General features: G+C 46.0%; 1 protein-coding gene across 1 annotated transcript in view; it reads right to left on the bottom strand.

Moving 5' to 3' along the window:
• Positions 1-12,365, bottom strand: part of tdp1 (tyrosyl-DNA phosphodiesterase 1) — an 89,165-nt gene that overhangs the window by 27,123 nt on the left and 49,677 nt on the right. Inside the window, exon 13 of the mRNA XM_073039364.1 lies at positions 5,828-5,935. Within this exon, the coding sequence (XP_072895465.1) occupies positions 5,828-5,935 (108 nt within the window). The remainder of the gene's footprint in view (positions 1-5,827; positions 5,936-12,365) is intronic.

Raw genomic sequence — 12,365 nt, 5'->3', positions numbered from 1 at the left:
ACTATAATGCTCAACTCTTGATCTCCATCTCGTTTAATTAAACTTGAACTCTCCCTGTGAGACTGTGTCAACCGATGTAGATCCAAAGTCACGTAATATTAACTTTCAAAAGGTTGCTTGAAACTTTGGTACAAATACATGACTTCCGTAACTACTTTTTTCCCCTATCAACATGGGTAAGCATTTGAATCCAAATCCTTCCCTTAATTTAGTGAAGTGCAGAAAAAAACATAAATGCCTGAAATTTTTGAGCTACTTGTCCATTCAGCAAAAGAATTTTTTTTTTTTTTAAAACAGAGGTTGATAGGTTCCTGATTAGTAAGGGTGTCAAAGATTACAGGAAGAAGGCAGGAGAATGGGGTTGAGAGGGATAGAATGGCAGAACAGACTTGATGGGCCAAATGGCCCAATTCTGCTCCTATGTATTATGGTCTTAATCTACCTCGTTATGATCTTGCATCTTATTGCCCATCTGCTTTGCACTCTCTAAATGTAACACTTTATTCTGCATTCTGTTATTGCTATTCCCCTGTACTATCTTGATGTACTTACATTTTGAAATTATCTGTACGGGTGGCTTGCAAAATGAAGTTTTTCACCGTGGCTCAGTACATGTGGCAATAATAAACCAATTCCAACAACACATACAATCAGATCCTTGTGGGTCAAGTTCTGGTAACCCGGCTCAGAGTCAGAGTCAGGTTTATTGTCAATTACACATGCCCTTAAATTTGATTTTAAAGACAGCAGAAAAACAAAATGACTACAAGTTAAATCACTGCAAGTTACAACAGGAAATATTGAAAAATAAAGTAGTGCAAACAGAGAGCAGCACAGTGAGGTATTGTTTGTGGGCTCATGACCATTCTGAAAGGTCAATCATAAATCTAGAAATCGTAACCCGACAGCTGAAGCCTGAAGGCCCAGAGACCGTTGGTTTGTTGTTGTGTTCTCTGTTGTTCTGCTGAGCATCGTGGGCATACTGTGTTGGTACCAGAGTGTGTGTGGGACCCACAGCACATCTTCAGTGTTGGCTGTTAACGCAAATTACTAATTTCACTGTATGTTTCGATGTACGTGTGACAAATAAATCTAAATCTGAACCTGCACGCAAACCGAAGCAGTTACCATTACATCTCCTCAAAGCAAACATACACTAAAGTGACAACCAATATTTTTGGGCTTTAGACATTGGAGTGGGACTTGAACTGACTCCGAGGCAGAGTAGTATTAACTGCTAGATACGTGTGCTGCACTCAGAAGGCTCATCTGCAGGAAAAGAGCATCACACACACTTCAGACAGGTAACAATCAGCTCTAATAATCTCCAAAAGCCTATCATACCAGGAAGCTCGTAGATAGTGACAGAGTACAGCATCTCATCACTTCTCTGAGATGAAATTGAAATAGGAAATCAAATTGAGGTGGAGCACACACAGCTTTTCCCTCGGCAACTGAATCACGATTGACACCCCGAATGTTTAACGTGGAGCACTTCAGATCAAATTCCCATCAAAGCCATGCCTTACATACAAAATGGAGGCAGAAGGCATGGGTTGCTGGGAGGGAAGCAAGAGGTCTGTTTTGCAGTTATTTTCTGTTGCCATTGTCCGCTAAGCTGGTGCTGGAATGGGTGGTGATGCTTGCAGGCTGTCCCAGGCACATCCTTGGACGTTACAACCACCAGAAAATCTGCAGGTGCTGGAAATCCTAGGAAAGGTAGTGGATTCAGCCCAGAACATCACGGGTAAAACCCTCCCAACCTTTGAGCACATCTACATGAAACGTTGCCGTAGAAAAACAGCATCCATCAAAGATCCTCACCACCCAGGCCGCGCTCTTTACTCGCTGCTGCCATCAGGTAGAAGGTACACGGGCCTCAGGACTCACATCACCAGGTTCAGGAACAGTTACTACCCCACAACCATCAGGCTCTTGAACAAAAGGGGTTAACTACACTCCTTTAAAGATTCTGTTATATTGTTATCAATGCTCGTTTTTATTGCTATTTATTTATATCTGCATTTGCACAGTTTGTTTAGTTTATGGTTCCTGATGTTTACAGTTACTGTTCTATAGATTTGCCAGCAGAAAAAGAATCTCAGGGCTTAATGTGGTGACAAGCATGGTACTGTGATAATAAATTTTACTTTGAACAAAGCAACACACACAAAATGCTGGAGGAACTCAGCAGATCAGGCAGCATCTATGGAAAAGGGTAAGCAGTCCACATTTTGGGCCAAGACCCTTCTCCAGTCCTGATGAAGGGTCTCGGCCCGAAATGTCAACTGCTTACCCTTTTCCATAGATGCTGCCTGATCTGCTGAGTTCCTTCAACATTTTGTGTGTTACATCCTTGGGTGTGCTGAGCTTTAAAAAACACACTTCATTCTATATTTTGATGTACAGGTGATAAATAATTCACCTGAATTATTAATCTGACTATAAACTGCCCCTCACGATCGAGGTCTCAAAATACACAGGATTTCCTCCACATGCAACACAGATACGACCTTCCTAGAGGCAGCTCGGTAACAATGCATTCAACACACTCAAATTGCTGGAGGAACTCAGCAGGTTAGACAGCATCTATGGAAATTAACATCAGTCAACACATCAGGGCAAGAACTTTCTTCAGGACAACAACCCACCCCACTCCTATGCAAGGATGAGCAGCCCAAACAAGCCTTCAAACCTTTCCCAAGGGGTAGAATCATTGCCTCACAGCATCAGACACCTGGCATCAAACCTGACTTCATGTGCTGCCTACGTGGAGTTCGCAAGTTTTCTCAGTGACCATTTCAGATTCTGCAGGGGATCTGGTTTCTTCCTGCATTCTAAAGATGTTTGGGTTGGTTAGGTACACCAACACATCTACTTCCTCAGAGGCTAAGGAAATTGGGCATGTCCCTGTTGCGGGTGGCACAGTGAGGTAGCGGTTGGCATAGTGGTTTACAGCACCAGTGATCGCAATTCAATTCTCACCACCAACTGTAAGGAGTTTGTACATTCTCCCTGTGGCCATGTGGGTTTCCTCCAAGTGCTCTGGTTTTCCCCCAAATTCCAAAGATGTACAATTAGGGTTAGTAAGTTGTGGGTATGCAATGATGGCACAGGAAGTATGGTGACACCTGTGGGCTGCCCCAACACATGGTCTGTGTTGATTGTTAACACAAACATTGCATTTCTCCATATGTTTCAAATGTGACAAAAAAGGCTGATCTTTAATCTTTAAATCTTGGTCTTTGACATTCACTAATTTTTATAGAGGTACTGTAGAGAACATCCTGCAATATGGATGGTTCAAATGCCCATAAGAAACTGCAGAGTTGTGGATGCAGCCCAGTCCATCACACAAACCAGCCTTTGCCTCCACCCCACTGACTCCACCTGGGCATCTTGCTGCCTCAGCAAAGCATCTAACAAAAGCAAAGACTCCACCCAAACCAGTCATTCTCTCTTGACCCCCCCCCCTTTCATCAAGCAGAAAGTACAAAAGGCTGAAAGCACACATCACCAGGCTCAAGGACAGCTTCTACTCTGCAGTCGTAAGACTCTTGTACATCAGAGAAGAACTTTTGAAAGATGGACTCTTGATCTCTTAGTCGAACTCGCTATGGGCCTTGCACCTCATTTGTCACCACTTTCTCTGTAACTGTAAATGCAACACTATTTTTCATTCATTTCTCTTTACTGCCTAGATGTACTCACTTTTGTAGGATTAGTATGGGTGGCGGGCAAAACAAATTTTTTCCACTGTATCAGAACAATTGATGCTAATAAACCAATTTACCAATTATCCTCTGTGTAGTCAAGTGGAAAAAAAGAATGAAAGGAGAATTGAAGGACAGATGAGTGAGAAATTTCAGGGCGTCAGAGATGGCATGAGATTGTTGGGATTGGGATTGGGATAATCACAAACAGCAATCTAATAAATAAGATAATTCAACTGTTGATTGAGAGTTAATGTTGGTTCAGGCTCTGAGGGAGATTCCTCTGATGATTTTCGAAGCATACTGAAGACATTGGGTCTTCTACAGAATGGGTGGTATCAGCATGTTTTCCATAACACCTTTTGACGTGGGAACAGAATTAGGCCATTTGGTCCATCATGTCTGTTCTGCCATTCCATCAGGATTGATTATCCCTTTCAAACCTATTTAGGTAACCTTGCTAATCACGAAAATATCAACCTCCACTTTAAATACACCCAGTGACTTAGACTCCACAGCCGACTGTGGCAACGAATTCCACAGATTCACAACCATCTGGCTAAAGAAATTCCTCCTCTTCTCTGTTCTAAGGGGATGTCTCTGCATTCTGCAGCTGTGCCCTCTGGTCAGAGATCCCTGTACAACAGGAAAACATCCCCTTCATACGCACTCTATTTTGCCCTTTCAATATTCGATAGGTTTCAATGAGATACCCCCCCTCATTCTTCTAAACTCATACGAGTAAAAGCCCAGAGCCATCAAACACCCTTCGTAGCCATTCACTCCCAGAATCATTCTTCTGACCCTATCCAATGCCAGCAAATCCTTTCTTTGACATGTGGCTCAAAACTGCTCAACATACCTCACATGTAGTCTGACCAATGACTGATACAGTGGGCTTTGCATTAAACATTGGGGGGGGGGGAATTCTAGGATTGGGGTGGATAGCTTCAGGTAAGGGCCAGACAGAGACCAAAGTTTTTTTTAAAAACTTAGGTGGTCACGAATCTTTTGACTGGCCCAGCACAGAGAGCTATAGTTCTGAAGCATCAGGCACCCAAAGTTGAGCTGCATAGATCTTTGGAAGAGAGAACTGAGGCTGGAATGCAGAGACACAATCTGCTGGAGGAATTCAGTGGGTTGAGCAGCATCTGTGCAGCTTTGAGAGGGGCTGGGGGAGGATTTCTTGATGCATCGGGGGTTGAGAATGGAGAGGGAAGATAGTCGGAATAAAGAGCAGAGAGGACCGGTGAGACAGGGACTGGAAAGTGAGTGGTGGACTGAGGGGTGAAGGATGATGGACAGATGGGGGTGAGCAGAGAGGTCCTCTGCAAGGGAGTACCTCTGACAGAGTGGCACCCCAGCCACACTCCATGTTGCAGTGTGGTGTGTGTCAGCCCACTACTTGTTGATCAATGATTAAAGAGAAACACACTGATCCCCAAGCAACACCGATATTGTTGGAGTTTAACACTTCTTGTTAATAACCAAACTAGAGGGTAGAATTAAGGATCAAAGATTAGCTTTATTTGTACTGATGTGCATTGAAACATACAGTGAAATAAGTCACTTTGCATCCAATCAAATCACTGAGGATTGTGCTGGGCAAGTCTCACCACGCTTCTGGCGCCCACAACTCACTAACCCGAACAATTTGGAACGTGGGAGGAAACCCAAGTGGTCAGAGGGAGAACGTACAAACTCCTTACAGACGGTGGCAGGAACTGAACCTGGTTCATTGGTGCTGTAAAGTTTATGCTCTCGTTCAGCCTACTGACGCTACCTGCCGCCTACATTTAAGGTGAGAGGGGGTGTGCAAAGGAGATGTGTGGGGCAGGTTTTTTTAAAAAAAAACATACAGAAAGAGGACGATATCTGGAATGCACTCCCAAGGGTGGTGGCGGAAGCAAATACAAGACATTAATACATTGTTAGTTTGGCACAACATTGTGGGCCAAATCATCCATTCCTGTGTTATACTGTTCCATGTTCATACAGCACAAAAACAGGCCCTTCTTCCCACCAAAAACTACCTACCTTTATCTCTTTCTCCATCACTTGACTCCCTATGAATCTAAGCCTTATCAACCGATGTACACTAAACCATCTCTCACCTTGTGACAAGAAACCACGCAAGCTCCTCAAAATCAGGCGAAACCCTCATGTACGTCTTGATGTGGGGCAAGGCACGACTTCGACCTGTGACCTCTGCAGACCACTGGCTGTGGGGAAACACGCAAAGGTCAAGAAAGTTAAGAGGCGAAGAAAGGAAGACGGAGACAAGACCAGGTTCATCACTGGCTGGGGAGCATTCACAACTGGCATTTATCATTTTGTGTGTCCAGCACAAAGCTGTGGTAGAAGAAGAATCATTGCGGGCACTACCCACTACTCACCCTGCAAACTGCCTTTTCCACAAAAGCTCCTTCTGAAAACCATTATAGGGCTATTAAATCAGAACCTCATGCCATCTTAAAAATTCTTCCCCCAGGCAGTTAATCTGAAGAACTTCTTGAATCAATACGTACAACTCTATAACCCTATCTCAGCAACAGAACCCTACAGACCTCCTCTGGCACCATCATGGACCTGTGCCAGTTCTGGGAAAGAGGGCTTGCTTCTGTACAGTTGTTTCCTCTCTACCTCTCTGTCTGTCTGTCCATGTCCCTCCCCCCCTCACTCCCCATCTCTCTCTCACACTCCCTGTATCCTTGTCTCTCTCTCTCTCTCCCCCCCATGTCCTTGTTTCTCTCTCTCTGTCTCTCCCTCTCTGATTCAAGATTCAAGATTGTTTAATGTAATTTCCTCTACACAGTGTAAGAAAGAACGAAATAATTGTTAACTGCATCTGAGGCAGCACAGAAAGAAACATAATCATAATTTAAAAACATAATTAATATAAATAAATATGATATACACGGATTGATAATATGTCTATAAAGTGACATTAGGCACAGGAGCATCCATATATATGGTGACTGACAGGAAATATTAAAGTAGTGGTGTTTTGGGGTGCGGAGGGGTGGGTTAGTGGGTGGAGGTGTTGATCAGCCTTGCTGCTTGGAGAAAGTAACTGTTTTTGAGTCTGGTGGTCCTGGCGTAGATGGTACGTAGCCTCCTCCCTGATGGGAGTGGGACAAACAGTCCATGAGCAGGATGGGTGGGATGCTTCATGATATTGCTGGCCTTTTCCCAGCACCTTTCTGTAAATATGGCCTTGATGGTGGGTAGGCTGGTGCGGTTATACGTTGGGCAGTTTTGACCACCTGTGTTAGAGCCTTCCTGTCCATCGCACATGGTTCCTGTACCATGCAGTGTTGCAGCTTGTTAGAATGCTCTCCACTGCATGTCTGCAGAGGACATGAGTATAGATGTGAATAGGCCAGCTCTCTTCAGCCTCCTCAGAAAGCAGAGGCATTCGTGAGCTCTCTGACTGTAAAGGATATGTTCAGGAACCACGAGAGTTTGTGTGAGATGTGAACTCCAGGGGGCTTCCACTGCTATGCTGCTAATGTAAAGCGGAGTGTGAGCTCTGCTGAAGTCGGTATCATCTCCTTTGTCTTGTTGACCTTGAGGAAGAGGTTTTTTTTCCTGGCACCAGGCCACGAGCTCTTCCATATCCTCTCTATAGGCCACTGTTGTGTCATCTGCAAACTTGACAATGGGTGTTTGGCCACGCAGTCACGTGTGAGCAGAGTGTACAGCGATGGGCTCAGCTTGCAGCCCTGGGGGGCACCTGTGTGGAAGATGATGAGGATGGAGGAGCAGTTTGATCCTGACTATGAGTTCTGCTCATTAGAAAGTCAAACGTCCAATTGCACAGTGGTGTATTTAGACCGAGGAGCAGTCACCAAGGCCTACAAGTTGTTTAGAACGTCGGGGGCATCACTGGTACAGTTGATGCTGTTTTTTCCTTGCATAGTCAGTAATCCTTGTGAAGTCCAGTCACATACACCAAGGATCGTTATTGGACAGGTGTTCCTGAATTTTTTTTTGTGTGTGTAGGCAGCCTTTGTCCTCTTGACACACAAGATGAAGATTCCCTTGGCTGGCTCTGAGAGCTTTTCTTCCATCGGATTTAAAGGCAGCATCCAGGCTTTCAGTAGGGAGCACACCCTAGTGTTCAGCCAGAGCTTCTGGCTGAGTCATGAGATGACAATACCTGAGGTACCAGTGTCATCTACACACCTACTGATGGAGCCGGTGACAGATGAGGCATATTCCTCGAGGTCTGTGTGCTCTCTATTTGTGGGGGCCTCCTTGAACATCTGCCAGTTAGTCCATTCAAAACAGTCCTGGAACATAAAGATTGCCTCGTTAGGCCACACAGTGATGGTCCTCTGGACTGGTTTCTCCATTTTCAGCAGTGGTCAGTATGCTGGGATTAACACGATGTAGATGTGGTCAGAGAGGCCAAGATGAGGGCATGGGATGGCTTTGTAAGCATTGCATCAGTTTATATAAACATGGTCCAGACTGTTTGTTTTTCCAGTGGCCATGGTGACGTCTTGGTGGAATTTGGGTAAGATGTCCTGCAGGTTCATGTGATTGGAGTCTCCTGCAATTATGAAGAAACCGCCGAATGCTTGGTTTGGAGAGAGATGATGATGATGATGATGTCAAATTCTCCAGGTTCATCCTTGGCATTTGCATTCTGTGTCTGTGCCTGTCTCTCTCTTCCAATTTGCTCTCATTTACCTTTCTCTTGCTCGCTTGCTCTCGCTCTTTATGGTGTCTTTTACAATTTATATTCTGTACCTACTGGCCTGTGAGACTACTGCAAGTTTTCCATTCTACCTATACCTCACCATCTTCTTCGTTTGTCCATCGAAATCAGATGACGAAGTCCACTCCTTTAACGGTGAGATCTTTGATGACTATACAGTCCTATCCTGGACCCACAAGTTCTATTGCAGGTGGGACATGTATATGTGGTAGTGGTGATGGTAGTGATGGCAACCATGGTTGCATCTCTCCTGGCTCTCTTCTGCTGTCTTCTGGTTGTTCTTTCCATTTCCAAAATACAAACCCCGTCCCTACACAGCTGTCGCCAAGTGTTACGGTCAGCAGCAACATCCTCCAGGTCCTCAGGTCTGATCTTGCACTTCCTTAAAGCATTCTTCATCTGATCCTTATAGCGCTTGTTCGGCCCTCCAGCTGAGCGTCAACCATGATGTAGCTGGCCGTATAACACTCTGCGGGGTAGCCAACATGGGGGCATCCTTATCACGTGCCCCAGCCACTGCAGCTGACACTGGGTGATCATGACGCTGGTGTGTGGGTGGGAGTATTTGCTCACAGTGTGTGTGTGAAGCGTTTAGTGTAGTGGTGCTTGTAGTTAGTGCATGTTGTAAGCCGCATAGTGCTCTCTGCTTACAGCTATTGCCACTAGCTAGCCTTCTCAACAGAGGGTGAAAAGAGGAGCTGAGTGTGTAAGCCTCCTTCTGCCAGTACAGAGCCTCTCCACCACCAAGACTCCTGCAGTGCCTCCTCGGGGCCACACACGGAAACTGGGTATCTTACAGACCCAGGTTAAACTACAGGGGATCTCGGAGCAGCAGTGGGTCCCAGAGAATTGGCGTGCAGGCCCACCACTGGATACGCCCTGGCGCCTGTCAACCACTGTCCCAGCTATGGGTAAATAGCCTCACTGCCTTGTGCTAAGTCTGTTGAGACAAGGCTAAGGGAGCACACCCTGACAGAAAAGCAATGCACTGGCGGCGCGTAATAGGCCGGCCTTAACAGACCAAGGACCCGGCAGTCTCCTGCAGCCAAGATGTGGGACTGGTTGTCCTGGTATCACCCTTGCCACCGGCATTTACCCCATCATGGTGAAGATAGTGCTACTGAGGATGGCGCACTCCCTGTGGCACTTTAATATCTTTCTTGCGCAGGTCTCCACCTCTGACCACGGTGAACAATACCTGGACGTTACATATGGTTGACGTCTGACTGCGATGGGGCGTCTGGCAACGGGAGCAGGTACGAATGGACTGGGAGCTCCCATTCAGAACCCTGCATGGCAGTGGCACAGAGCATTTGATCGCTAGCAGCTGGGACTGAGTGGCAGCTGTTCTCAGCAGACCCCTGTGCGACTGAGCAGCCCTATTTAGGGACTGCACTGCTCACCCCAATTGGGGAAGGGCCTAGAAAAGGGGCCTAAAAATTGCCCGTCCAATCACTCACCCGGATAGGTTATGACACCTATTGGGCTATTCCACTACTGCGGTCCAAATAAGAAACAATACAACCTAAAACTGGCAACATGGAATGTAAGGACTCTCCTGGACTCGTATGGCATCTCTGACAGACCTCAATGGAAAACAGCCTTGATCGCTGCTGAGCTGAGGAGTTAAAACATCGACATTGCTGCCCTGAGAGAGACCAGACTCCTGGATGAAGGCTCTTTAACAGAGGAAGGGATGGGTTACACCTTCTTCTGGAAAGGTTCCCCCCCAGGTGGACAACATCTCCACGGAGTAGCATTGGCCATCAAGAACACCTTTCTACCAAGTCACACAGAAACACCTGTTGGCATTAGTGAAAAACTAATGACCCTTCGTATCACCCTGGCAAAGAAACGTTATACCACCCTTCTCAGTGCCTACGCACCAACTTTATCATCAGAGAATGAGGCCAAGGAATGCTTTTATCAGACACTGGATGAAGCTCTTTGCTGGATCCCTAAGAAAAGATCCTTTTGCTTGGGGACTTCAACGCTAGGGTGGGACAGAACAACAGGATATGGAGTGGAGTGCTAGGTAGGCATGGTATTGGCAAGGTCAATGCAAATGGCATGAGGCTACTTACTCTTTGCTCTGAGCATAACCTTATCATAACCAACACCATCTTCCAGCAGAGGGCAAAATATAAGACCTCGTGGATGCACCCTCACTCTAAACATTGGCACATGATTGACTTCATCATTGTGAGATGTAGTGACATCAAGATTATTCTCATCACCCGTGCCATGAGAGGTGCAGAGTGCTGGACTGACCACCGTATGATTGTGGCCAAGCTCCATATGAAAGTGCGTCCCCCCCCCCGTGGCTGCAAAAACCCAATAAAAAGCGGCTAAATTGTAACCGCCTGAGAAACACAGAAGCAAGAAGTGACCTTCGACGCATCCTAGCTGAGAAACTAAGGGAGCTGGAACCTTGTCTGAGTTCAGAAGATACCATGGAACAACAGTGGACCTATATCAGTTCTGCGCTCTATGAGGCAGCGGCCCAATCCATCGGCCATAAGAGCAGAAACCACCAACACTAGTTTGACGATAACTCAGATACCATCCACAACTTGCTTAAGGACATGCACGAAGCACACCAGGCAACTTTAGATAACCCTTCATCCACCAGCATCAGACAGCATTGGCAGGCAGCTCAGAGGAAAGTGCAAAAGGCAACATGGGCCATACAAAATGGGTGGTGGACTGAAAAGCCACATGAAATCCAGTCCTTTGCCGATAATAATGATGTGCATAATTTTTATAATGCTGTTGAAACCATTTATAGCCCAATAAATCAATACCTCACCATAATGACAGAAAGCTCGACTTGAGCTTGGAGTGAGCAGAATCATCTTAATGTGCAGCTTAATATGAAAAAGACTAAGGAGCTGGTGGTGGACCTGAGGAGGGCTAAGGCACCGGTGACCCCTGTTTCCATCCAAGGGGTCAGTGTGGACATAGTGGAGGATTACAGATACCTGGGGATACGAATTGACAATAAACTGGACTGGTCAAAGAACACTGAGGCTATCTACAAGAAGGGTCAGAGCCGTCTCTATTTCCTGAGGAGACTGAGGTCCTTTAACATCTGCTGGACAATGCTGAGGATGTTCTACGAGTCTGTGGTGGCCAGTGCTATCATGTTTGCTGTTGTGTGCTGGGGCAGCAGGCTGAGGGTAGCAGACACCAACAAAATCAACAAACTCATTCTTAAGGCCAGTGATGTTGTAGGGGAGGAACTGGACTCTCTGACAGTGGTGTCTGAAAAGAGGATGCTGTCCAAGTTGCACGCCATCTTGGACAATGACTCCCATCCACTCCATAATGTACTGGTTAGGCACAGGAGTACGTTCAGCCAGAGACTTATTCCACTGAGATGTAACACTGAGCGTCATAGGAAGTCATTCCTGCCTGTGGCCATCAAAGTTGACAACTCCTCCCTCGGAGTGTCAGACACCCTGAGCCAATAGGCTGGTCCTGGACTTATTTCCACCTGGCATAATTAACATATTATTATTTAATTATTTATGGTTTTATATTGCTATATTTCTACACTATCCTTGGCTGGTGCGACTGTAACGAAACCCAATTTCCCTCGGGATCAATAAAGTATGTCTGTCTGAGCTGGTGGAAAACAAACAACAAGAATGTGGCCATGCAACAACTAGAGCCAGGAGTCACTACTTGATCCATTGTACCAGATCCACCATTCAATGGGATCATAGCTGTTCTTGCAACTCAGCTCAGCTCCACTTCCCTACACTAACCCCAGATCCCTCATCTCTCCTAATATCCTTCTCTTAGACTCAGAGCACTACTGTACAGAAACAAGTCCTTCAGCCCATCTAGTCCAAGCCACACACACAAAATGCCGGAGGAACTCAGCAGGCCTGGCAGCATCTATGAAAAAGAGAAGACTCTAT

Source organism: Hemitrygon akajei, chromosome 3 (assembly GCF_048418815.1).
Source record: "Hemitrygon akajei chromosome 3, sHemAka1.3, whole genome shotgun sequence".
In the NCBI taxonomy this organism is placed as follows: domain Eukaryota; kingdom Metazoa; phylum Chordata; class Chondrichthyes; order Myliobatiformes; family Dasyatidae; genus Hemitrygon; species Hemitrygon akajei.
The sequence above is the reverse complement of the archived record's forward strand: the minus strand, read 5'-3'. Positions and strand labels throughout refer to the sequence as shown.